This window comes from Dicentrarchus labrax, unplaced genomic scaffold (genome assembly GCF_905237075.1).
Source record: "Dicentrarchus labrax unplaced genomic scaffold, dlabrax2021, whole genome shotgun sequence".
In the NCBI taxonomy this organism is placed as follows: Eukaryota; Metazoa; Chordata; class Actinopteri; family Moronidae; genus Dicentrarchus; species Dicentrarchus labrax.
Genome location: NW_026136720.1, coordinates 21,144,032 through 21,169,168, shown reverse-complemented (window position 1 = coordinate 21,169,168; position 25,137 = coordinate 21,144,032). Strand labels below are relative to the sequence as shown.

The 25,137-nt window shown below is 39.6% G+C and overlaps 3 protein-coding genes across 3 annotated transcripts; all 3 read left to right on the top strand.

The window, feature by feature from the left end:
- Positions 1-2,062: 2,062 nt before the first annotated feature.
- Positions 2,063-9,429, top strand: pdia3 (protein disulfide isomerase family A, member 3). Its single transcript, XM_051381702.1, has 13 exons — positions 2,063-2,398; positions 3,576-3,654; positions 3,740-3,857; positions 4,008-4,115; positions 4,333-4,462; positions 4,613-4,729; positions 5,736-5,861; positions 6,091-6,273; positions 6,497-6,605; positions 7,292-7,420; positions 8,053-8,132; positions 8,636-8,693; positions 8,787-9,429. Exons 1-13 carry the CDS (start codon positions 2,265-2,267, stop codon positions 8,916-8,918), a joined length of 1,503 nt encoding a protein of 500 aa, XP_051237662.1. The 5' UTR covers positions 2,063-2,264; the 3' UTR covers positions 8,919-9,429.
- A 1,131-nt stretch (positions 9,430-10,560) lies between these two features.
- Positions 10,561-14,194, top strand: isg20 (interferon stimulated exonuclease gene). The gene is made up of 4 exons (XM_051381703.1): positions 10,561-10,673; positions 11,738-12,424; positions 12,740-12,940; positions 13,129-14,194. Exons 2-4 carry the CDS (start codon positions 11,768-11,770, stop codon positions 13,327-13,329), a joined length of 1,059 nt encoding a protein of 352 aa, XP_051237663.1. The 5' UTR covers positions 10,561-10,673; positions 11,738-11,767; the 3' UTR covers positions 13,330-14,194.
- A 3,744-nt stretch (positions 14,195-17,938) lies between these two features.
- rlbp1b (retinaldehyde binding protein 1b) lies at positions 17,939-24,667 on the top strand. The gene is made up of 8 exons (XM_051381811.1): positions 17,939-18,053; positions 19,391-19,434; positions 20,707-20,835; positions 21,633-21,837; positions 22,433-22,611; positions 22,756-22,914; positions 23,080-23,190; positions 23,550-24,667. The coding sequence occupies exons 2-8, from the start codon at positions 19,423-19,425 to the stop codon at positions 23,676-23,678; spliced, it is 924 nt and encodes a 307-aa protein (XP_051237771.1). The 5' UTR covers positions 17,939-18,053; positions 19,391-19,422; the 3' UTR covers positions 23,679-24,667.
- Positions 24,668-25,137: the final 470 nt, after the last annotated feature.

Genomic DNA, 25,137 nt, shown 5'->3' with positions numbered 1-25,137 from the left:
ACACTTTTACACTACAGTATTGCTACTCTTACTTAAGTAAAAGATCTGAGTACTTCTTCACTACTACTTTTATTTAATCAGGTCGTCCGGTTGATATTGAGATCTCTTTCTCAAAGGGGGCCCTGAGAAACAGGACACATTCATAGTCTGACAACCACACAACCAGCATACAAGACAACACAAATAAGACCAGCCAACCCACAATAGAGTATCATGAGATGCTCTCGACCAGCATTATACTATTATATACTATTATTATATTCTATTATATGTTTTGCACACATTTTAATTTGAATTGTATATAATTTCAATCTGGCTGTGGATCTTCACCTGATTTTCAAATAGAAATTTTAAAAGTCTTTAACAACATATAGTGGGATTAAAAGGAATTTAAGAAAGCTGTTGCCTACGGAGTTGTCTCATAATCACAGTCAGATTAGCCTGCTGAACCTGTGGAGCCCCTGGGGGCTTTTTCCACAACAGGTTTGTGGCACAGTGACTGTAAAAACATGCAGATCAACATGGTGATCAGTGTGTTTGACTTTTCCTCTGACATCTGAGGATTTGTCAGAACGTATCAGCTCAGAAGTGGTGCTGTCAGTCTCCCAAAAAGTAAGATCTCAAAATATAATCGAGTTGTGGCTTCCGAGGTATAATACCAACTAGATCTGCAACGATTAGCCTCAATCGATCAATTGCTTGACAGAAAATTAATCAGCAACTGTTTTGATAATCGATTAACTGTGAAAATTTCCATACATTTTCTAGTTTCAAATTCTCAGCTTTTCCTTCTCTTAACATTACAGTAAACTGAATATCTCTGTGACTTGGGCTGTTGGTCGGACAACACAGGATATTTGATGAAATCACCTTGGGCTCTAAGAATCTGTTTTCTGATACTTTATAGACCAAATGATTAATCAATTAATCTGTAAAAGAATTAACAGATTTATCAATTGTGAACTGATAATACCAACATGGGTAATCATTCGATGTTCTGTGGTTCCAGGAATTGAAATAAATGAACATTGCACACTGAATAAAGTAGCATACACATATCTTAAAAAGGTCAAATTATGGTTTACAGCATGATGTTAGCTGGTCACCATCAAGGACCACAAATGGAAAAAGTCCTAAACAAAACAAATATAAGAGTAAAAAATACCAGAGGCTCTTTGATGACCAGTGTTATACTTTTATATATATTATTATTCAACATATCATTTATTGCACACATTTTAAATTGTATATTCCCCCCAAATGTCATCCTGACTGTGACCTGATCTTCACCTGATTTTCTTACCAAGACCAAGATTATTTTAAATTAGTAACTTCAACTACATTTAGTGAGATTACAAAGAATAAAATAAAAAAAAAAACGTGTTCAGCCACATAGTTGTGTCATATCACAACCAGATTATCCTGTTGGACCTGTGGACCCCGGGGCAAAAGCTCCCCTCCCTCCTTCCCCTTTATAATTTTTATGTAACATTTTATAATTTCTGTTTTGTTTGACTTGGAGTGATTAAATTGATGAAGATATTTAAAATTGTTGGTTTGTTGGAAGGATGATCATCCCTGATATGTACTAGATTTCTTTGGTAACTAGTGACAAAGAAGTTGGTGTAAACTTTTGCACTTGAGCACTTTTTATTAGTGGATTTTTGTGTTTGTTTTTGTTTTGTTGTACTTGTTTTAATCGTTATTGATTGGTGTGTAAAAGCCACAGGGCTCCTTGGGGACATAAAAAGGTTTACTCTTACTCTAGTGTCTTTGTTTCATCACTGCAGCGTTATTGTTGGTGTTCGTAGAAATAACTAATAAATAACACAACTTGCTGTAATCAACACATTTAGAGTTGTTTGCAGATCATTAAAAAAAAAAAAACAGGATTTCAAGCAGCGAACTATTACCATAATCACTTCCGCGTGTGATAGAGGAGTTTTGATTTTGTCGAGCTGTTATTGGTTCAGGGAGTCCGAGGGGTCGTTTGCCTTCCTCTCATTGGCTGACCGAGGCAAAGCGACGTGTTGATTCGACCAATGGGAGGCTGCCACACTGTGGTTAGGAGAAGTCCCGGCTGCCTCCACCTTTCTCTTTCTCTATCGACCTGTCTGCATCTGGCCCCGTCCGAGGAGCTTTGCAGCCTGGGCTTTCACGTCGCCGAGGAGCCGAACAGGGAGCTGCCACAGACACAACCTGCAGCTGAACCTTTTAGTCTGAACAAACAGTGAAGAAGTCTTGAAACGGAGCGCGGTGGTGAAATGTTGAGGCTGATCTTTGTGGCCGCTCTCGCTGGGTTTTCCCGGGCCAGTGATGTGCTTGATTACACGGATGATGATTTCGAAAGCAAGATCGGAGACCACGGACTCGCTCTGGTGGAGTTTTTCGCCCCTTGGTGAGTCTTTTAAGTCTTTTTAAATGCTGCATGCAGTTTGTATCTGAGCAACTACTCTGTTCAATAAGCTAACGCTAGCTTACTGGCGTCGTGCTATAACGTTAGAGCTAGCTGACGTTCAGTCGCAGGACACTGTGGATTATCTCCACGGGGTTTTTAAAAGTATGTCCTTGCTGGTATAAGTTTCAGATTGCCTCTGTGTGTGCTCGTAACATGAACCGAGCCGGTAACGTCAGTTAGTGACAGACTGTCTGTGGTTAAACGTGACTCGCTGTTAGCATGTTAGCTAGAGGCGGAAAGGTGTAAACCAACTATTCGCTTTACTCGTGGGTTGTTTTTAAGTGGAGCGGTGATTCAAACACTGCTACAGCTACAGTGTGACACTGCAGGCAACATTAAACTCTGAGGATGAAATAAAATGAGTTTTATCTGGTGTTTGTAACCGCTTTTAATCCTTTTCAATGGAAACTATGTGCGAATGAGGCTATGAGGAAGTTAGGGGTGTGTCCTCTCGCTGTTGTAACCTTCTGATTGGCCAGGGAAGTTTTGGTGTCCACCTCTGATTGGTTCAGAGGAAGTATGACGTGGTTCTACTGTGCCAAACTTGAATAAAGCAAACTAATCATGATAGTAGTGTTAAAAGGTTAATGTTAAAAGTTATATAACGTTTGGTTCCATCATTTAGGAGCAAAACTACCAAATATTCACTGGTTATAATCTATAGACTGTGAATATTTGCTGTTTTTTTTAGTTGTCTATGATTATAAACTACACATCTTTGGGTTTTAGGCTCTTTCACTGACCAAATAAGCAGTATTAATATGCCAGGTTGAGTTTTGGGGAGTTGTATGTACATTTTTATTATTTGCTGACATTTTCTGGACTAAACAATTAAAATGACCAACAGAGTACTCAATAATTAAAACAATAGTTGGTTACATCCCTAATACTTTTCATTAACTAATTTAAGTTGGATGATTTTCAGTCGGTGACTCCAGTTTTTACTTTAACAGTTAATCCTTTGGTATTTTACAAATCCTATTGAATTACCTCAGATGTATCACATTCCACTTGGTGAAATCACTACATCTCCTTCAGGATCTTTGCCAAGCTGAAATCTGACTACAGCTGACTTGTAACTTGTTCTCCTCACTGACTCATGTCCTCTGTCCATTAGGTGTGGCCATTGTAAACGGTTAGCACCTGAGTACGAGGCAGCCGCCACACGGCTGAAAGGCATCGTCTCTCTGGTCAAGGTATTGCATAATACAGCTCACTTAACTTTGTCCGCTTTAGCGTGGCCTTCCGGCCTTCAAAGTGATTGGTTTTCTTTCCACTTAGGTTGACTGCACATCCAACAGCAACACATGCAGCAAATATGGTGTCAGTGGCTACCCAACCCTGAAGATTTTCAGGGATGGAGAGGAAACTGGTCCCTATGATGGTCCCAGGACTGCAGGTATTTGCTTATGATGTAATTTATTTAAAAGGCACAAATACTCCTTATATTGCTTATTTATGTCAACTCATGGTCATCTTTATGTTCACTGCCTCTTTCCATATTTTCTTCCCTCTGTGATTTTCCTCTGCCTTCTCTTGCTCTCTGTAGATGGGATTGTTAGTTTCCTTAAGAAGCAGGCTGGCCCAGCTTCTGTAGAGCTCAAGACAGACGCAGACTTTCAGAAGTACATTACAGACCAAGATGCAAGTGTTGTTGGTGAGTTACTGTTTGACTTTCAGTCATTGCCTTCTCTAGCAGTCAGTTTCTGTCCCCTCAACAGTAATATGAATAAGCATGTTAATCCCAGTTTGGGTACATTTTGACTTGCATACTAATTTTGAATACAGAATTTTTCTGGCAAAGTTGGTGACATTTGTAAACAGTGAGACCATGTTTATTTCTTATCTGAACATGATTCTTCTTTCCTTCTCAGGGTTCTTTGCTGATGACAAGAGCACAGCACAGACAGAGTTCCTGAAAGCAGCCAGCGCCTTGAGGGACAACTACCGCTTTGCCCACACCAACTCTGAGGCTCTCCTCCAGAGCCACGGCATTGACGGAGAGTAAGTAACTCTTTCTGCCTTTGGCCTAGTCATCAGACCATGTGGGCAGAATCTGTCAAAATAACTTGATTCCTCACACATTTGATATCACCAGTGTAGCTGCTGGTTGTGCAGCAAGTCTACAGTGATGTTTCCTGTGTTGGTTTACAGGGGAGTCATCCTGTTCCGCCCACCACGACTCAGCAACAAGTTCGAAGACAGCTCTGTGGCATACAGCGAGGACAAATATACCAGCAACAAAATCAAAAGGTTCATCCAGGACAACATGTGAGTGCCATCTCAGGCCATGCCCCGTCTTCTATTTGTATCTAATTCCATTGACAGAAGTTGGTCTCGTTGGCAGTGGTAAAACCTGCATAGCAACAGTAGATATTTGCATGCATGGCCCAGTGCCAACAGGACCTTGTGTAGTAGGTGAGGTGTCCACTCTGCAAACACAGCCACCTTTCACTGAAATCCGGGTTACTGCTTAAATAAATCAGGAAGATCTGTACATTTACTGTAGGCTGTGACAAACAGTGTTTTTGGTACTTGTGATCAGCATATACAAGACTTTATAATCTTGTGTCAGAACACACAATTTTAGTTAATGAGATGGCTTGCCTATATGTTGATTTAAAGTTTAAAACACACTTTTAGTAAGAACTGTAGGAGTGTGAAACCACTAGCATGCTATTTCCTTTGTTATAATTGTTGTTTTAACCCCCCATTTGCTTTTATGCTGTGCTAAAGGGCCCCTTTAGACGGCACTAAAAAAGCGATTATGGTGATAAGCACGTTGCAGTTTTTTTTCTGTATATATTTCACCCAGTATGTTTGATAAGTGTCTTTACTTTGACATTTTGTTGATTTTAAAGGCAGATATGAAACTTAGTTTTAAATGAAGCAAAAATTATTACAGTAGTTGCACACATGTCTTGTGGTTTACCAGTGTTTCCACTTCCACAGCTTGTGGATGAGTCTCCTGTATTTATTTTTTTCCACTTGATACCCCTATTTACTTGTTTTACTTTCACTTTGTTACAACCTTACCTCTTGTCTAAAGAGTAACTTCAAGACCTTGAAGTTTGCAAAACATCACAATACTTGGTGTATTTCTGAAAGATGTGAACAGTGTTCAGCTCTAACCCTTTAAACAAACTAAATGATTGCATGTTACACTGCTGTTTATCACTGGATTGTTCCGTTTTCCATAACTTGCTAAAACAAATATAGCTTGTTGCTTTAAATTTCTTTGTAAACTGATCAATTGTTACTTTTGTCTTCAACTCAGCTTTGGAATCTGCCCCCACATGACAGACGACAACAAAGACCAGCTGAAGGGGAAAGACCTGCTGGTGGCTTATTATGATGTTGATTATGACAAAAACCCCAAGGGCTCCAACTACTGGAGGAACAGGTATGCTACATTAAACTCTCCCCAGGGTTGTTCTTTCCTCAGCACCGTGCAGTCTTCTTGTGTCTTTTTAAAAAGAATAAAAAAGAATATTGAAATTAAGTCATTGCAAATGCTTAGCTAGACTTTTTTCTGTTCTTATGTTTCATACTCTCTTCCATAGTTGGATTTAGCGAAACCTTCCACTCCCTACATACAGCCATTGAGTTGATGTACCACTTACATTTTACAGGGTGATGAAGGTGGCCAAGAGCTTCCTGGATCAGGGCAAGAAGCTGAACTTCGCAGTGGCCAGCAAGAATATATTCAGCCATGACGTGTCTGAGTTCGGCATGGATGGCAGCTCAGGAGAACTGCCTCTGGTGACCATCCGCACCGCCAAGGGAGACAAATACGCCATGACTGAGGAGTTCTCGTAAGTCAAGTTGGTTCCAGTTATTCTCACATATATTACGACAGTCAACCCTGCCACAACGACGCACAGTAGTCAAATGGTAGCAGTCCGATCTGTTGAAGGAATGATTATTAAATAAACAGGTGAACAGAAATACAGTACACTTAAATATTCTGCATGTGTTTTCCCAAACCCTCAATTTCCTGACTGATTACTTGAACACTTTCTGCTGTTTTCCTAACAGTCGTGATGGAAAAGCTCTGGAACGTTTCCTGCAGGACTACTTTGATGGCAAGTTGAAGCGCTACCTCAAATCAGAGCCCATCCCAGAGAGCAATGATGGACCTGTCAAGGTAAGATGAAACCTCCAGGAAAATGATCTTAATATTTGCTGTATAGTGATGTTTTATAGTGTTTATTTATTAAGTGTGGCCTCTTGGTTTTCCTAGAAAGTATTTTTCCATGTTGCTCCCACATTCATACTTCATATGTAATATTTACACTCCTGTTGTGTAAAGGAGTAAGAAAATACACACAAATCATTGATCTTCAATACAGTCAAATCACACCCTAAGGTGTACTATGGGGTTAGACAGTTGAATTTATCTCCTGTTTTGTAAGGGTTGGATTCCCATCTTTCTGTCTCTCCAACCAGTTAGCGTACTCAAAGTGGAATGATTGTTTAATAGAACTCGGTAGAACTTTAAATACTATAAAACTTTAGTCAAACAAAAACTAGCTCACAGTAAATGAGTTGTAAAGCTAAAACAGGCATTTGAAAGCAATGTATATAGTTACTGGTTGGTTCAGCAACTATGATGAAACATTAAAGCATTTAACAACATAATGCTGCTTTCACATTTTTGCACAGTTTTGATTTTTGGCCAGGATCCAATGATGTGCTTGTTGAGAGCCTACAAAACTTGTGCTTTGCATAACATTACAGCCACATCGCTCATGTCTTTAAATACTGTCTTTTAAAAAGAGCTACTCGTCAATCCATAATGATGAACTTGTGATGTCTGTCGTTTGTATTCAGGTTGTAGTGGCCGAGAACTTCGACTCCATTGTCAACGACGACAGCAAAGACGTGCTGATCGAGTTCTACGCTCCCTGGTGCGGACACTGCAAGAACCTGGAGCCCAAATTCAACGAGCTGGGAGAGAAGGTGAGGGAACAGACGCCTAACAATGACCAGATTAAAGGTCCAGTGTGTAGGATTTAGTGGCTTCTAGCGGCGTCTTTAAAGTGTGTGTGTGTGTGTGTGTATGTGTGTATGTGTGTATGTGTGTGTATATATATATATATATATATATATATATATATATATATATATAATATATATATATATATATATATATATATATATATATATATATATATATACACACACGTCTGTCCGTCCTGGGAGTGGGATCACTCCTCGCTCTTCTGAGTTTTTACTTAACTGAATAAAAAGTCTAAGAACAGAGGGGGTTGAATATTGTACAGATTGTAAAGCCTCCTGAGGATTGTGATTTGTAACTTTGGGCTACATAATTAGAATTTGACTTGACTTAAAAGAAACAGTTTTAGGTTTAAAACTGAAGGGAGCCTTGCGTTGTCTAGATTCATGATTTCAGTTCTGTATTTAATAATTAATTAAAAAAACAGTTTGTAATTAATAGAAACTACAAACGCATTAAGTAAATATTATTAAGTACTGGTTGAAGGACCAGACAACACTTACAGACTGTCTAGAAGTAGATTTTGTGAACTAGCTTGCAGATGGTTAACAGTCTCTCTCCTCTGCTCTTAAAGCTCGGCAGTGATCCCAACGTTGTCATTGCCAAGATGGACGCCACAGCCAACGATGTGCCATCTCCATATGAAGTCAGCGGGTGAGTCATGAGTCGCTTCAATGTAATATTCAGCCTTTCCTTAAGCCTGGGAAAGCCTTAAAGGTTTGTGAATTCATAGAAACAAAATATAACTCAAATTCTTCAATACTGCTCAAAACATCCCTTAGAAACTTTACTGTGGAGGTAATGCTTTGATAGTTTGGAATTATTCACCCCACAGAGATACAAACTCTGCACAGAGATGCTTCCTAATAATGGCAGACAAATCTCACCAAAAAACCTTAACTGTCCTATGATTTGCTCATTTACTTTTCATTTAGTTTTTTTAGAGAGTTGTTCTGGATAAAACGGCAACAAAAATCAGGCTCAAAAATCCTGTGTCTGTCTGGCTATACAGTAGATTTTTGTGGGTGTGTTAGCTCTGGATAAGTTAGTTTTGAAATCTTGGTCAGTGTAATTACAGATTTTAAATAAAAAAAGTTGCTGCCTGACACACTCATCATATGAATTCTCATCACTCTCCTTAACCTTTGCTTTTCCAGTTTCCCCACATTGTACTTTGCCCCAGCTGGACGTAAGATGAGCCCAAAGAAATACGAGGTGAGTAGCTACATGAGCGAAAGTTAAAAACAGAGTAAAAATCGTGTTTGCTTGAACTCCGCTAACTGTCCCGTCTCACCGTTAATGCTCCAGGGAGGTCGCGAGGTGAGCGACTTTCTCTCCTACCTGAAGAGAGAGGCCACCAATCCTCTGGTGATGCAGGAGGAGTCCAAGAAGAAGAAGAAGAAGAAGGACGAGGACGACGACGACAAGACAGAGCTATAAAAGCTCCAAACAGGAACTCAACACCCCCCCCGACCCCCCCACCCACAACAGGAGGAGGACGATTGGGGAAAAATCATGCAAAGAAAGAACTAAATTATATTCCACTGTCTTAGTGAACTACAGAATGCTCTGAAGCCAAGTCGAAAAGATGCGGCGCTCCCTTTAGGTCCTCCACTGCTCTGGGAAAACTGTGGAAGGTGGTGGCCTGGGCCTGTCCGTTTGTTTAAAAACAAAAACAAATTTTTAGGGAAGAGGGGACAGCTTTTGAAAATTGAGATTTTTATTTCCCCTGGTCTGTCTACCACACCTCAGACTGATGCACTTTGGTTTGACACCAGTCTCCAGTCAGCAGTCATCTATTGGTTTTTGTTATTGTCGTCGTCACAGGGGATAATGGTAATGGTGAATTCCTTTTTTTCTTTTCTTTTTCTTTTTCTTTTGTTTTTGTAACACGTTTTTGTTTTTGTACATTTGGAAGGATTGTGAAATAAAAAGGCCCACAAAATCAAAACCAACTGTATGATCTCATTCATGAATGTAAATGTTTAATCATATCGCCCCGACGGGTAAAACCTTTCTTTTAATTCTCAATACTGTATTACGTAGTTGCATTCAGTGATTGAAACATATTGGACTGCAATTAAATAGTTTTTTCACTTATTAATGTGGTAATTGTAATGAATTCGATTGTTTGGGGTATGTAATGTCAGACTGGAAAATATACATAAGTTCTAAGAGTCCAAGGTTCAATTATTTTATTGTGTTCAACCAAGAGGCACAAACTTAAAGATATTCTACTTATAATGAGAAAAGTAGAAAATCCTAAAAGTTTCTTTCCTCAATAAATAAACTGAATTATTCAGTTACTCAAAATTAGCGACTGAATGTTTTTGTCAACCAAAATCTTTAGCACTTGTTATATAAATTGTATCGTGTGGGTGTAAAATCTGGATTGAACCGACTGGTCTAAGAATTACAATGTGGCACCAGGAGTCTCCCATCATTACACAACTGTAGAAAATAATGAACAGCACGGCTTTTCTACAGTATTAAGTACATTAAGGTATTTCTGTACGGCATCATAAATCACAGATTAGTTAGACCAACACGTCATGCTAAACACTTCAGTACATTTAAACGTATGGCTTTTTATCAGTCAATCAGCATTTCATGTAACCCTGTAAGTCAAGAGATTGGTTTCAGTTTAGAGAATTGTTGGTTTTCAGTAATACAACAGGGAAAAGGTGCAGCTGAGTTTCTGTGAATTGGACTACAAGCTACATTTATATTGCTGTGTTTATTAAGGGGCTGATTTAATGGCTTTGGTTCACTATAAATACTGTGTGTGTGTGTGTGTGTGTCTGTCTGTGTGTGTCTGTGTGTGTGTCTGTCTGTGTGTGTCTGTGTCTGTGTCTGTGTGTGTGTCTGTCTGTGTGTGTCTGTGTCTGTGTCTGTCTGTGTGTGTCTGTGTCTGTGTGTGTGTCTGTGTCTGTGTCTGTCTGTGTGTGTCTGTGTCTGTGTGTGTGTCTGTGTGTGTGTGTCCCGGTTGAATAATGAAATGTTGCGCTTGTGAAATATAATTATTATTATTGTGGGCTAGTACAGCTTCCAACCAGTAGGCGGCGACTCTACAGGTATTTGGCAGTTGAACACTTCCTGACAAACAACCAACGAAGAAGAGAGAGAGCCAATCAGGTCGCGAGCAGAGGCATCTTGCCCAGACATGTCCCGATCGGACACGTGCTGCCTAAGAAGGTAACGTAGAAATGATTTGATCTAATTTACGTTGTGTTGCTCTCTTGTGTGTTTTGTCAACTAGTTTATATCCTCGCATTAGTCTTTGCTATATTTATTTATTTATTTATCTTCGAGAAATGATGGTTGTTATCTTATTTCACGTGACTTTGTTCAGCTGTTTTAGCTAGCTGACGTGAAATGTCTGTCCGTTGCTGTCGCTGAACTCCTCGCCAAACTCCGTTCAAATATGTGCCAGTTAAAGTTAGTGTCGGCTACCAACACAGTTAAACACTACATTGAACACCAGTCCCCGACTTTTATGAAGCCTTAAGGTCCAGTGTTCAACGCGGCTTAATTATTATTTAAGCTCATTTTGTGTAAGAGTAGGATTTGTATACGATAGTCGGGTCAGACACTGCACATGGCGACCTGCTTGAGGAGGCACGTCTGCTGTGAATGTGTTCGCTTGTACAGACAGATACTAGATTCACAGATTTATCACTTTATACTTAAATTAATTAACAGACAGGCTGTACGAGCTGTACACTTTAAATAACTTAGTGTATCTGCCGACAAAAAAACCTCAATGTTAAACTGCCGGAATTTTGAATGGAGTTTGGTGTCAAGGCATTTGTCGTCCCTTAGGCGAAAAATCTGGGAATAATGCCCCTCTGACAGCTCCCAGGTTTTCATTAATAATTTAATTAAATGACAATTTGATTAGGTCATTCTTCTGTTAGTTTAATGATGTAAACAACGTATTCTCTCTATTTGTTGCTTCAGCGTGTTGTAATGTGTTGCTGTCAATCACCTGCCCCTTAAAGTCAGTGACATTTCTGCAGGGACACGTCTGTGAAAAGTTATGTGGGCTGTAAAATAAGAGTTATATAACCTTTCCTTTAGTCTGTTGTATTGGACAAATGTCTGGATAGTAATTTATTTCCTCCACATACAGTGATATAAAAACCAAGGTTATACAACAGGCTTTTCAGAGCAGATGTGTAGCCTTTAGTATTAGTGGTCACCTACTGAATGTCTTTCCTGATTATTGTAAGGCTGACTTTTTTGTTTTATTTCCTCAGAAATGACTGCAAGGCTGGTTTCACTGGTTGATGATGGCAGAGCCGTCGAAAAGGAATAAAGCCGCCTCGTGGGGGCTTCTGAGCAACTACCGGTATTTGTGCAAAAAAACTATGATGCTTCATGTCATGGAGAACACAAGATCCAGGAAGAAAAATCAGCAGAAGATAATCATTGGCAACACGAAGAGGAAAATGACAGACATCCACAACGAACAATTGAATTCAAATAAACTGGTCAAAAGAACTAAATTTAGTGACCCAGACCAGGAAAGTCAAAGCACCCTGAACTCTGAAAACAAGAGCACTGGTGTATCTAAACCTGGACTCTCTGTGTCTGAGCCTAAAGCTTCTGACCACTATAGTTTAGTAACCGCCCTCAGAGACAGCTGGGAGGTGGACAGTGGTTTCTCCTCTGAGGCGAGTCCTCCGGCCAGTGGTCGGAGTTCACCGTGCCTCAGCACGTGCTCTACCACAGTGGTGGCTTTGGACTGTGAGATGGTGGGGACAGGGCCTGGCGGGCGCTGCAGTGAGCTTGCACGCTGCAGCATCCTGGACTACCGCGGTAACATTTTGTATGATAAGTATGTCCAACCGTCCCAGCCCGTCACAGACTACAGGACTCGCTGGAGTGGCATCCGAAGGCATCACCTGCACAGCGCCATGCCCTTCACTCAGGCCAGGGAGGAGGTGAGTCCTGCTTTGATCTGAGATCTACGGATAGACTTTAATGATCTTAATATTGTTGTGTAATCAATAACTTAGCATAGAAATGTATCCATGTCCAAGGTTGGGTGAAAGCGTAGTTGGTTTATTGACACAATCGTTTTACAGGATCAGTACAGTGTTTAAGATACCTGCTGTGTTTTCCCTACATTGTAAATCATACATAAGGCTCCACTAAATATGTGTCAGAGTGGTTTGAACCCTCAAGTTTGACACAATACGCTGCCAACCCAGTTGACACTCACAATTTATATTTCTCCTCTTCTGCACTGGCTGCAGATCCTCCGTGTACTTGAGGGTAAAGTAGTCGTCGGCCACGCCATCTACAACGACTTTGAGGTGTTGGACATGCTCCATCCAGGTCACATGGTGAGGGACACCAGTACAACGCGCCTCCTCAGCCGATTGGCCGGTTTCCCCCGCGAACGCTGTGCTTCCCTCAAAATCTTGGCCAGTAACCTGCTGAACAGAAGAATCCAGGTGAGACCTCAGAAGCATTTTCAGTTTTGACTTTTTTAATATAACGTCCATATTGTCATATTGGTATCGGCCTCAAAAAACTGTTTTCCGTATCTGAGAATTGTTTTTGCATTTGCATTTTTCAAGTCCAGTTGCCAGTATGATAGTATCAGTTTGATTCATTGTTAACGGCACTGTCCGTGTTTCAGGTGGGGAGGAGAGGTCACTGTTCGGTGGAGGACGCTCAGGCCGCCCTCGACCTCTACAAGCTGGTGGAGGGCGAATGGGAGCAGGAGCTGCAGAACAAGCTGAGGGACGACAACGCTCCCCAAGAGCCAAGCTTCGCCTCCTCAAACCATTACATGCAGGACGAGTACTGGCCAGATGATGTCATAGCTGACAGCCAATGACATGAGAGTATTCGTCATATATGACACAGACGCATCTAGTGGGAAATACCTCAACAGACCCCTATTACGTGCCGATGGACAGTACAATAGAGCGGGTTCAGATCACTATAAATTATGTGAATGAAAAACATCTTGACAGTATGTCAAGTGAAAAGTAATGTAAGAAGTAACTAAATGTATTTTGGGGGAAATGTGATAAGAGTATCTGTATTGTCTCATGGGAAGACGTACTCTATCACTGGGACAATAATTTAATTTTGAAAACACTTGCTAACTTATTGGATTTAATAATGGTTGGAGTTCTTAACAGCATTATTGTTGCTGTTATACCAGATATTTGTCTGCAGAGTTGTGACAGACCTTTTTATGTTTATAGCGTGACATTGATGCTCTTAGAGTTGGGGGTTATTAACTTATGCAGAGTTTAAAGTTCTCTTAACTATCTGCTCTTACTTGAACTACAATTTAAATAGTAACAGGAACATGGGAACTCGTAGGCCACAGATACACCCTATTTTGGAAAACACAACTGTGTTTCTTGGTTGAGTTTATATTTTTAAATGTCTCTCTTCACATGAGGACATACAAGTGGCTGCTATGCGCACACTCAAAAGTGGAATATGTTGCAGCTTTTAAATGTTTTTCACCATCTACCAGGCAAAAGGAAAACATTCTCAAACACTATACTTGGGGCAAGAAGTTTTAAACTGTTGCATTTTCATGTTTAAACTGTTGCAGTTACCTCAATGTATATGTGGCCTTAAATGTTTTATATTTTGTTAAATTGTAATGGTGGTATTTCATTACCTCTCATTGTAAGCTGCTCTTAAATGTCCTAATAAAATGGCATCACGTTAAAATGAAATACTATCACTTTGTTTGCTTTCAATGAGTGAATGTGAAACCAAACATTAACTACTATTATATTACTTATTCTTTATTTATTGTTGTCTCTTCTATGTCTTGTGCTCTGCTTTAACATAATTTTGCTGATGTATGCAACTCGAGTTACAGTTTATGCCATAGTGTCTCCAAGAGCTCTTATAATGTACCCGTCAGTACCGAGCTTCATTCTTTTGTCTAAAAAAACATAATGGTTTGTACTCGGGTTGATTTCCTTACTGGGTGAACAGGTTTACTGAGGTCTTAGAGACGGACTTAATGTTGACGGGAAGATGACTGAAAACTATGATTTTGTCCCTGAATGGAACTGGAATCATTTTAAATTGGTCAATGTTTAAAGAGGCTATAGCTTTTATAATAAAGGCTGAAACTACTATTTGTATGTGACAGCTGTTGTGAAGAACACAGAATCATCACCTGACTGCAACCCCCTCTCCTCTCCTTGTTTTAGGTTTCAGGCTCACAGCTTTAGTTGATTCACTCTCTTGCTACAAATGTGATCATATCTTAATGTTCTGTTTGCAACTTTAGCTGCCCTCAAGTGAACAAAGAAAAAGATAAAAAATGTTTAAAAATGTTATAAATTGATCAACTAAATTTGCATTTAAATGATTATTAAAAGTTAGACTTTTACAGGAAGCACACATTTTATCATATCTTTTAAACTGTGAAGCTACTGTATTTGTGTAATGTAGTCAGCTCTGTTATTTTACCATGTGTATTCTCATGGATCTTTTTACGTCTCTGGGCTTGAATCATTATATTACGAGTAACTAATTGCAGAGGAAAAACTACGGCATCACGGCCACCCCACTTGATCCAGAGCCAGATCAGCATTAACAGCAGCACTGTTGGCACCAGCAGCATTAACGGATGAAACCACAGCTCTGTTGGTGTTGGGAAACATTTTTTGTGATCATCCAGACCAGCAGGTCAGAGTCTGTCACAAATACTGAATCAGGATGTGAAATCATCTAATTGCACCATGTCCAACAGGGTTACAAAACCCACTGCAGTAAAGGCGGATTGACCCAAAACAAAGCACACTACAGTGGGAAGGTTGGCAGTCAAACAAAAGCAGCATGTTCACTTTTAACAGTTATGGTTTTCTTCTCTTCCAACATTCCCAGTTAAATCCCAGTGACTGAAATAGCATGGCACTAGATTATTGCATTGTAGTACATAATTTTATTTTCATTGATTAAATATAAAAACACAGCAAGATGCAGGTGGAGTTGTACATGTTGTTATGGCTCTGTAAATGGCTTTGTCCATGTGCCTCAGCTTCTTTCTCTCTCACTCAAACTCATAAACACACACATCTAAAGCCTAAACTTGGCCCCACAGCTCAGGCTATAGGGAGAAAACAGAGAGTAGCATTGTTTGCCCAATCCATCTAATTTTGTTCCCCAAATCGCTTTATTGAGCAGATCAGGCCTGATTTAGCAGATTACTAGTTGGCTGCCTGCTCCTTCATCATTGCATCAGGAGGAAAACGTGTGTTGGTGACGTTAGTGCTACCAGGGTCAGAGAGGAAAATGGCCAACTTCCAAACATCACACACAAAATAAACTGGCTGCAGCGCTGTGTCCATAGCCTGTTGGATGTACAGAAACCTGCCTGGAGAGGCAAGAGGAAGAGGAAAACATCAACAGAGCCTCACATTCAAGGCCGAGGATATATGACAAGTTTAAAGATATTAGACTGTAACTAGGTTTTATTAACTACTAAAATCTGCTATGGTGACCTGGGTGTTTGGGATGCAGGCCATGTGGCGTCTCCAGCTGGGGACCTTTGTTGCAAACAATTCTAAAAAAAAAACAGAACAATCAAAACCTGCCATTGTTTTGGCCTGATGGAGGCCCCCAACAATTTTGGACTAAAATGTATTTTGTGGTTCTCATGCACACACAGTTTGAAACAGTTTGCAGGACTTTCCTGTTCCAGCCTATACAAAATTATACTCTCTAGAAATAATGAATGCTAATCTAATGATGAGAAAATGTTCAGGTCGTCAGTGGTGCGAAGCAAAAACCAAAACAATTACTAACATCCTGTTTTATTTACTGTGCAGTAGCTCTTTGTTGATTTGTTTTCATGCACCTCACTGTTGCTCAATTATTTGAGATTAAATCTAGAGATTTTTTACTCAACCTCACTCAGTTGAGATTAGACATGAAGACCGAGCACATGCGTGTCCGATTAGATGAAGTGCTGACAGAACTGATCACATTATATAAACCTTTACTCTCTGGTCCTAAAGCTCGCACACAGCACAGCTATCAAGGTGTTTTCAGATATGTGAGAACTAATCTGATTTGAGCTTGTGGATAGTTATTGTCTTATGTTAACTGATATAAATGCACCTAAGTCTACGAAACGAAACACCAAAGATGTTTCGTTCATTTTGAAGCTCTCATGCTCAGTCAGAACGATGGAGTTCTAGTTGTGTGATTTGCGAGACATCCAGAAAAAAACCTGGGCTGAACCCTTTTTATTATATTTATATATATTTCTTGTATTTTCTGCACCATAGGGTATATTCAGTGTACTGCCAAATAGTTGCCCTTTTCTCTTTTGCTTTGCTTTTTTCCCCTACTGTTGTGTTTAATTATCGTTCACTTGTAGCAGTGTAGGGTTGCAACTAACCATTATTTTCATTATTGATTAATCTACCAATTATTTTCTTGATTAACTGTTTAGTGTCTGAAATGTGAAAGAAATGCCAATTTGTCCAATTTGACATCTTCATATTGCTTGTTTTATCTGTCGAATGGTCCAAAATAATATTATAGTTTAGGACAATTTAAAAGATCCTCAATTCTCAGTTTTTTGGGGCAAAAGACCGGAAAAAACAATTGATGATCAATTTATCGATCATGTTGCAAAAATTAGATTGTATGGACTTGATGGCAGCTACAGACCAAATTATGCACAACTCAACAAAACCTATTCTCACTGTAGACTAAAATGACCATGATACTTAATACCTTTAACCACCGTCAGCTGATAGAGTTTAAGCACAGTTTGTTACATGTATAGACTGTATAAAATAGGCGGTCATGAGGTCATGTTTTTGCCCCTGTAGTTCTTTCAGCACAATATTTCAAAACCTCGGACAGATTTTGGCAGGTGTCTATGAAATTTGGTGGATTTATTTATTAGATTTTGCTGCTAATCGGTTTCTGGGGTTGCCTAAGTGATGAATATTGATTCTAGTTACACATAGAGACAGGGGATATATATGATAAAGCCCTTTGATTGCAGAGTAACTAAATCCACTTTGCTTTAAATAGTTAAAGACAAATTTAAAAGGCATTCATATAAGAAACATTAGAACCAGGCTGAACTCCCATTCAACATCAAGCCTCTAACCATGTGAAACAGACCATTTGAATACAGTCTCTCTTCTCTTCTCACCCGAGTGTGCTCACGTTGCTGAAATCAAACTGGGAATCAGCGTTCACAATGGTCACTTTTCACTACATCCAAGTCTCCTTGGAATGCAATCAAATCCCTCCAACCCCTCAAATCACCTTTTACCTAAAGTGTATATTGAACATTACATCATCCAATATGTGCATTGGACCTGCCTTTCATCATGGGAGCACCTCCACCATTGGCCTAACACTCTCACCATCACTTCCTCCTCTCCTCCCCCTTCTTTCCCACCCTCTGCCACTTTTATGCTGATTGAAAAGAAAAAGGATGTAATCCGGTGTGACGCCACTAATCCCAACACTACAAATCACAGGTCCCGTCCACCTCGCTCCACACAGACCCCTGTGACTCCCCGCCAAGCAACTTCGCATCTGCTTCAGGTAGGTCTCAGCCTCCTCTACTGATATGCTACTTCACACTTTTTTCTTCTTTGCATGTTGTACAGCTCTCAAACTCTGCAGCTCTTCTGGGTCCTGCTGTAGTTCAGCTGTTGTTAATGGAGCAGGGATTTTGACCGGGGACACTGACGTTGTTTTATGAAGTGGATATGAATAGTTGGCTGCCATTGAGTTGGGACTCAAAGGTATTTTGTACCTGCTCATTAGGTGCATTATTAGACTAGGGCAAGGTTCAGAGCTGCATTAAACAATCAACAATCCCAAAAATACAAGTGCTTATGGTACTGCAGCTTTGGCCTTAAGTGTCTGAGTGGCATTTATTAAGTTAAGTCTGTAGGGGCCCCTCTCCACATCCATAGATATTCATTCTAGTCTCTTTGCGGGCCCTCCTCACTTGAGGGCCCTGTATAAATGTGATGCAGTGATTTTAATACGTATGCTTTAGAGACACAGAATAGCAGGTGTTTAGTCTTTCCAAACTTCTGCATGCAAAATTTAAATGTGTGGAAAACTGACTTACTTATATTCAATTTAAGGAAATTGACTAGAAAGGTATTTTAAATAGTCATGACTGCTTGTCTGCCCACAAGAAAACTAATTATTAACTACTCAGTTAATAATTTGGGTCTAAAATATGCCAGTTTAGCATTGTGAAAATATTCAAATATCATCCAATTCCTTAAAGCCCCAATGTGATGATTTCAAGTTGCTTCTTTTGTTTGAGCAAATGTGTAAAACCCAAAGATATTCAATTTGCTGTCACATATGTCAACAAATGAGAGTCTAGAGCTAGCTTGTATTTGTATTTTTACTTGAAATATGAGTAATCAATTATCAGAATGGTTGCAGATAAATTGTGTGTCAATCCATTAATTGATTAGTATTAGAAAAAGCGGATGCAGCAAATGATACAGCACACTTTGGGAAAAGTTTTATTGTCTTTAAATCTACTTAATTTAAGGGAAGGTTTCAAGGGAACATTAAAGTTCAAGTTGTTGTATGCTTTACTGATTTTCTGCACTTCTGAACATTTATGGTAATACTGAATGTAACGGCATGATAGAGATGAAGAGTTTAAACCTGAACAACAAATGTGAGCCTGTAGATTACGAAACCAAGAGACGCTTGACCTTAAATCCTCCTGATAAATCATCCAGGAATGGGCAAGTGCTAAATATAGCCGAATCAAGGTACCCTGTGATAGCAGAGAGGGTGGGGTGAAGGGGATTAATGTGGAGTACAATGTGTCAGTTGTTTTTCTTTTTCTTTTTCTTTTTACTACGATTCATGTGAATAACAAACTCCCTCTCGTGTTGCAGACAGTACGAAGCTAATATAAAGAGAAGGAGATATGGCTGTGGTTGTAAGTATTTACACTTTTACCTACTTTAAACTGGGTTGCTCTGATTTTGCCCAAAGAGAGCTAACCATGCTGATATCTTACATGGATTACTGAGCTGTAATGGGGCGTTGAAGGAGTAATAGGCCTGTGATTAATGTGAGTAATACTCACACACACACAAAAAAACTATTGCCAAGACAAATATCTATTCACCTTCCTGTAACATGGACTCAACTGCAGCTCAACATTTCTCAAGACCAAAGCCTATTGTTACAGATTCCGTATTTACAGGCTTTACTGGACCCGTGAGGGAGATTAATAAAAACACTGAGGCCTATTGATTATGTTCCTGCAGCACTGGTGACATGTTTTAAACCTCACACATTACAACCAGGTCTTGTGAGAGAATTATATTGACACAGTAAGGCATTTACTGTGTGCCACAAATCCATTGCCAGTAAGTGAGTATCCACAATGCCAGAGGCCTGGAACTGGCACAGCTAAATGCATCTACTAATGTCATCAATAACACCTGTGCTTCTCCTGCTACGACAAACTGTCCGCAGTGGAAAGGAACTTTTTTGGTATCAAATTATGTTGGAATCAAAAGTCTGGTCAGATTTGTAGTCTTAATATTGTCAGTCTTTAGCAGTGCAAGTTTTTCTACAAAAAATTCTTATTTTGTACACGAGTGTTGGAACCACAAATGAAGCACATATTGAATAGACACTAGTAAAACAATTTTGGTTACGATATCCAGGCCTTGTAGCCTAAAAGCTTGGTTAACATGGTAAAACTGTAATATCTGTAATATCAGCTAGTGCATAAATAAGATGTACTATGTTTAACCAGAGCTACAGTATGTAAGCTTAGCTGCAAGGTAATCAATGGCATCCCTGAGAGAAATATGTACCATATTCACTTTTATCCATATAATTTAAGTTTCTCAATTGAATTGAATACATTCTCAATTGAATCTAGTTATCTTATCTTATCAATCTAATTACTCTAGAAATATAATATAAATATAATATAATATAAATATTGCTTTTTGCTAAAAATCACACATCTTTAAAGTCACTTAATACAGACATTATGACCTGTCAAACTCAAGTGAAGAGTGTAGCTAATATTCATGTAGCCAGTGTCCGGTACTAGAACACACCGCAGAGCTATCATAATCATTAAATGACTGACCTGTAACACTTGACCTGTTAGTGCTCAACCAAACTGTACTTTGTATTTGTATTTGTGTTTGCTCCCCATAAGTAATACTGACCCCTCTCTTTTCAGAGTGGAACTTACCGTATGGTGTCGGAGGAGGAGCAGGCTCTCAGGGCCAAGCTGGAACGTCTAACTGTCAAGGACCATGGGCCAGTGTTTGGACCCTGTGCGAGTCTGCCAGACCACACCAAGCAGAAGGTAGTCAGATGTGCTCTCACATTAGCAAATCAGATAAATCTAGACACAAAACATGGTTACGTTTAATCACTGTATTACAGTATGTCTCTGTAGTCTTACGGTATTCATTTCACACTGTTCATACTATTAATACTGTTCATAATGTATACATCTTAGTATATTCAGATCTACTTCTTAATGTTTATTCTGTATATTGCATATTACTCTGTACTTTACTTCTTTGCACTACAGATGCTATACTGCATTTTGTTGTCCCAATACTTGTACAAAAAATAACAATAAAGTTGAATGTAATCTAATCTAATTAAATTACATATAACTATAGAATAAAGACAGAAAAGAAGGTAAGATGTATTATCTCATTCTCTACTAAGAAAGAGATGAGTTTATTATTCAGCGGAGTCTGGCTATGCGGACATTTACTAATTTCAATTTTTGCTCCGGTTAAGTAACAGTACCAACCCACCTGCAGTACTTTTTCTTATGTTATCACATAGTTAAATAGTTAAATTAATGTTCTTTGAAAAAAATGCACTAAAAATGGCATATCAGAGGGTAAAATGTTGGTTAGTCTACCTAGGTAGCTAGCTAGCATTGCATGCATTACAACCATTTAACCTGTTAGACAGTGATCCGTGCTTTGCAACTCTCCCTGCACATTCATACAACCCATCATTCACTGGCAACATTAATAAACACACGTTTTCATTTACTTCTTCACAGTATGTCTCTGATCCGTATAAAACCAAAGCTGTCCAAAAGTGTGAGCTAACTGTCTGGTCTGGCTCCCCCTACAGGCCAAGGACGAGCTGAATGAGACAGATGAGAAGCGGGTGGCAGCAGTGAAGGAGCTGCGAGGAATTATTAAGGAGAAGGCAGATGGAGGCGATGACCTGGCCAAAGGTGTGCAGGATACGTTTGGGGATAAACCAGACGGTATGCTGGTCCGCTTCATCCGCGCCAGGAAGTTCGATGTGCCCAGAGCCTTTGAGCTTATGAAGGGTATGTCAGGAGACTGAACAGTTTGAAGTGGCAAACCTAAATATATACTATTAATACTCTTTTCTCCTTCCAGCTGAAAATCCCAAACTCTTAATTATATCATAAATCCATAAAAGAAAGCAATATTGAACATGTTAATCTGTATGTACAATATGAGTCTGGTGTCTGGGATATTATGTAATGATGGACAGACAAATGTTCTTTAACAATTCATAATTTTACAAGAAAAAACACTTAAAGTGACTGATCCCTAATGAATTTATACTTGCATTGACAAAATAATGTGTCAAAATTACAACTGATCATTTCCATGCTACACATTAACAGTGATTTATTGCTTCCACCACCGATTTGTCATTGTCAGGGTGAATTAAGATCAACATGGGACACTAAAACCCAGACTGACTAAATAGTTTTAGGTGCATTATCAGCTTCTAAGAACACTGTGACCCAATCATCGACTATATGTTGATGGACCCAACCTACCCAATCATGAAGTAAAGTTCTCAAGTGTTATTGAACAACTATGATTCCAGTTGCCAGACTATACAGCATGGTGTGAGCCTACAATGTGTGTTCCTGTGTTTCCACCCAGGCTACGTGCGTTTCAGGAAGGATTACCCCGAGTTATTTGAGAATCTGACCCCAGAGGCCGTACGCAGCACCATCGAGGCCGGCTACCCCGGCATCTTGCAGAGCAGAGACAAATACGGCCGTGTGGTTCTGCTCTTCAACATTGAGAACTGGGACTATGAGGAGATCACCTTTGATGAGGTAAATGAGTGGTTCTGGGTGGCCACATATCCCACAATTCACCTGAAAAGCTTATTAAATTAAATGGGTACAAAATCAAATATCAAATTACAAATATCTGCACAATTCCAATTAAATAAACAGCCAATGAACATGTGTGTTCAGATCCTTCGGGCCTACTGCGTGATCCTGGAGAAGCTTCTGGAGAACGAGGAGACTCAGATCAACGGGTTCTGCATCATTGAGAACTTCAAGGGCTTCACCATGCAGCAGGCATCTGGAATCAAACCCACCGAGCTCAAGAAGATGGTGGACATGTTGCAGGTGGGAAAACCTAAACTCAGGTCATGGGCTGGTCTGTGAATACAGGCAGATTGCTGGGTGGCTATAGTTGTTATATCCCATTTTTAATATCGGACACTCAGGACTGCAGGACAGTTTTATTGAAAGCTGTATAACCAAACCATCTGACTTTTTCTTTTCTGCCAGGATTCATTCCCTGCCCGTTTCAAAGCTGTGCACTTCATCCACCAGCCCTGGTACTTCACCACCACCTACAATGTGGTCAAACCACTCATGAAGGGCAAGCTGCTAGAGAGGGTGAGTTAGATGGAAGATTTATGTTTGTCTGTTTCATTTTTTTAAATAATGTGCTTCTTATTGGTGGAGCTTACTGGAGGCCTGGGACTGGTTTTTTTGATTAGCAGAGCCGAGTGCTGGCAGCTGACTCTAATAATACTAAAATACCCATAATAAAATAACACTTTACAGTCAAGCATTTTTAAAAGCATTTAATGTTTTATCTATTTTTCTTATATTACATTTTCTGTTGCTTTGAATTTATGAATAATTCTCACCTCCGGCAATTAAATTTACACTTATTTACATGTTGGCTTGTCAGGTGCTGAAAATACCCACAGTGCCACAAATGCCTCTAACAGCTGCTGTTCTTGCTCTAGGTGTTTGTCCACGGAGACGAGCTGGAAAACTACTACAAGGAGTTTGACGCTGACATCCTTCCCTCTGAGTTTGATGGAAAAGGTTCCAAGTATGATGGCAATGCCACAGCAACCAAGCTGTTCGACTAAACGTCCTCCCTCGCTTTACGCCAACCAGGCGGAGAGCCATTATATATTACAAACCCCACAGACTGTGGAGACTCAAAGCCCAATCTAGCTGTGTGGCTGTAGGAAAAAAAAAAAAAGAATGAAAGTCATGAGTGTGTGAGTTATGTTGTTTTCCAGAAATCCTGACAAAGCACAGCATAACAGGAGCGAGGCAGGACTGGCTTGAAAGAGGCAATCCCTCACAATGAACATTTAGGCAGGAGCTGTTTTGATGCTTCCTTGTTGGTGTGTTCAAATAAGCTGATCCTCATCATCCTTTTTATTACACAAATACACCAAATTCACAATATTATTTTCAATGTTTTGTGTGTGTTATTTACTGATTCACAAGAAGACCTTAGAGCTTACTGAAAGTCGCCAATAAGGAAAAGTTTTCACAACAGTACGTGCTCACATCGGCATCACTGTAACTGATCATAAAATAACAGTGACCAAATATCCAGTGGTGGATTACTTATCTCAAGCAGATTTCAAGGTATTACAAGTTGATTTTAATGCTTAACCCAGATGAATGAAAGCCAGCGGCTGTCTGGGAGGCAGGATATAATCTAAAATAATTACTGTGAAGTATTATTCTTTGATCTTTCAGATACAATAAAGTTTCTTAATTTCATGAAGGAAAAATGTATCAGATAATCATTCAAAACACCCATGTTAAGTCATGTTAACAGACTTTCTGTCTCCCACCTCTGTAAAGTTGTGCTTTGTTTAGATCCTAGCTCATCCACACAGCTTTTTTTAACACGGGCAGGTCCCCAGCTTTCTCAGTCTCCTCCCTCTGGTCCCCGTCTCTCCCTGAAGTACAAGGCTGATATTCCAACAAGTGCCTGTCTCTCATGTGTTTTTTAGATTGTTCTTCAATATGAATATTATTAAGTTTAACCCACTGTGCTACCTGGTGCACCAATAAGAATGTCAATAAATGTACAATAAACTGTATATAAATATAAGTTGTAGCGTTTGCATCAATTTCCTACTAAAGGAGTCATTTGCCACACTAGCAGCTCTGTGAGGCTGCACATCGGTGCTTCGAGCTAACATGCTGATGTTCAGCGAGTTAGCATGCTAACTTTCGCTAATTAGCACTAAACTTAAACTACAACTGAGGCTGATAGGAATGTTTTGGACCTGTTGAGGGCACTGGATGAAAAGTTATTTTCTAACCAAACTTATTACAATTCATTCTGAGGGAAACATAATATGAATGTGTGCACCAAATTTAATTGCCCAACAGTCACTCAAAGCCACATATCAGCCTCAGGACTTTTCCAAATAAGAGCCAACTGGAAACTGGTCGTCTGGGGACTGTGAATGTCTGAACAAAATTTGATGCAGTCAATCCAATAGCTCTTGAGAGTTCCAGAGATTTACTAAAGTGGTGGTCTGACTGACATTACTGTGCCAAGAGCATGGCTAGAAA

Bases quoted from the DNA above. Each gene is read 5' to 3' on its own strand.
- rlbp1b (XM_051381811.1), top strand. The intron at 20,836-21,632 runs GTAGTCAGATGT...CTCCCCCTACAG, and splicing joins CAGACCACACCAAGCAGAAG to GCCAAGGACGAGCTGAATGA. The intron at 21,838-22,432 runs GTATGTCAGGAG...GTTTCCACCCAG, and splicing joins AGCCTTTGAGCTTATGAAGG to GCTACGTGCGTTTCAGGAAG.
- pdia3 (XM_051381702.1), top strand. From the start codon at position 2,265: ATGTTGAGGCTGATCTTTGTGGCCGCTCTCGCTGGGTTTTCCCGGGCC. The intron at 2,399-3,575 runs GTGAGTCTTTTA...TCTGTCCATTAG, and splicing joins GTGGAGTTTTTCGCCCCTTG to GTGTGGCCATTGTAAACGGT. The intron at 4,730-5,735 runs GTGAGTGCCATC...TCTTCAACTCAG, and splicing joins AGGTTCATCCAGGACAACAT to CTTTGGAATCTGCCCCCACA.
- isg20 (XM_051381703.1), top strand. From the start codon at position 11,768: ATGATGGCAGAGCCGTCGAAAAGGAATAAAGCCGCCTCGTGGGGGCTT. The intron at 12,425-12,739 runs GTGAGTCCTGCT...CACTGGCTGCAG, and splicing joins TCACTCAGGCCAGGGAGGAG to ATCCTCCGTGTACTTGAGGG. The intron at 12,941-13,128 runs GTGAGACCTCAG...TCCGTGTTTCAG, and splicing joins TGCTGAACAGAAGAATCCAG to GTGGGGAGGAGAGGTCACTG.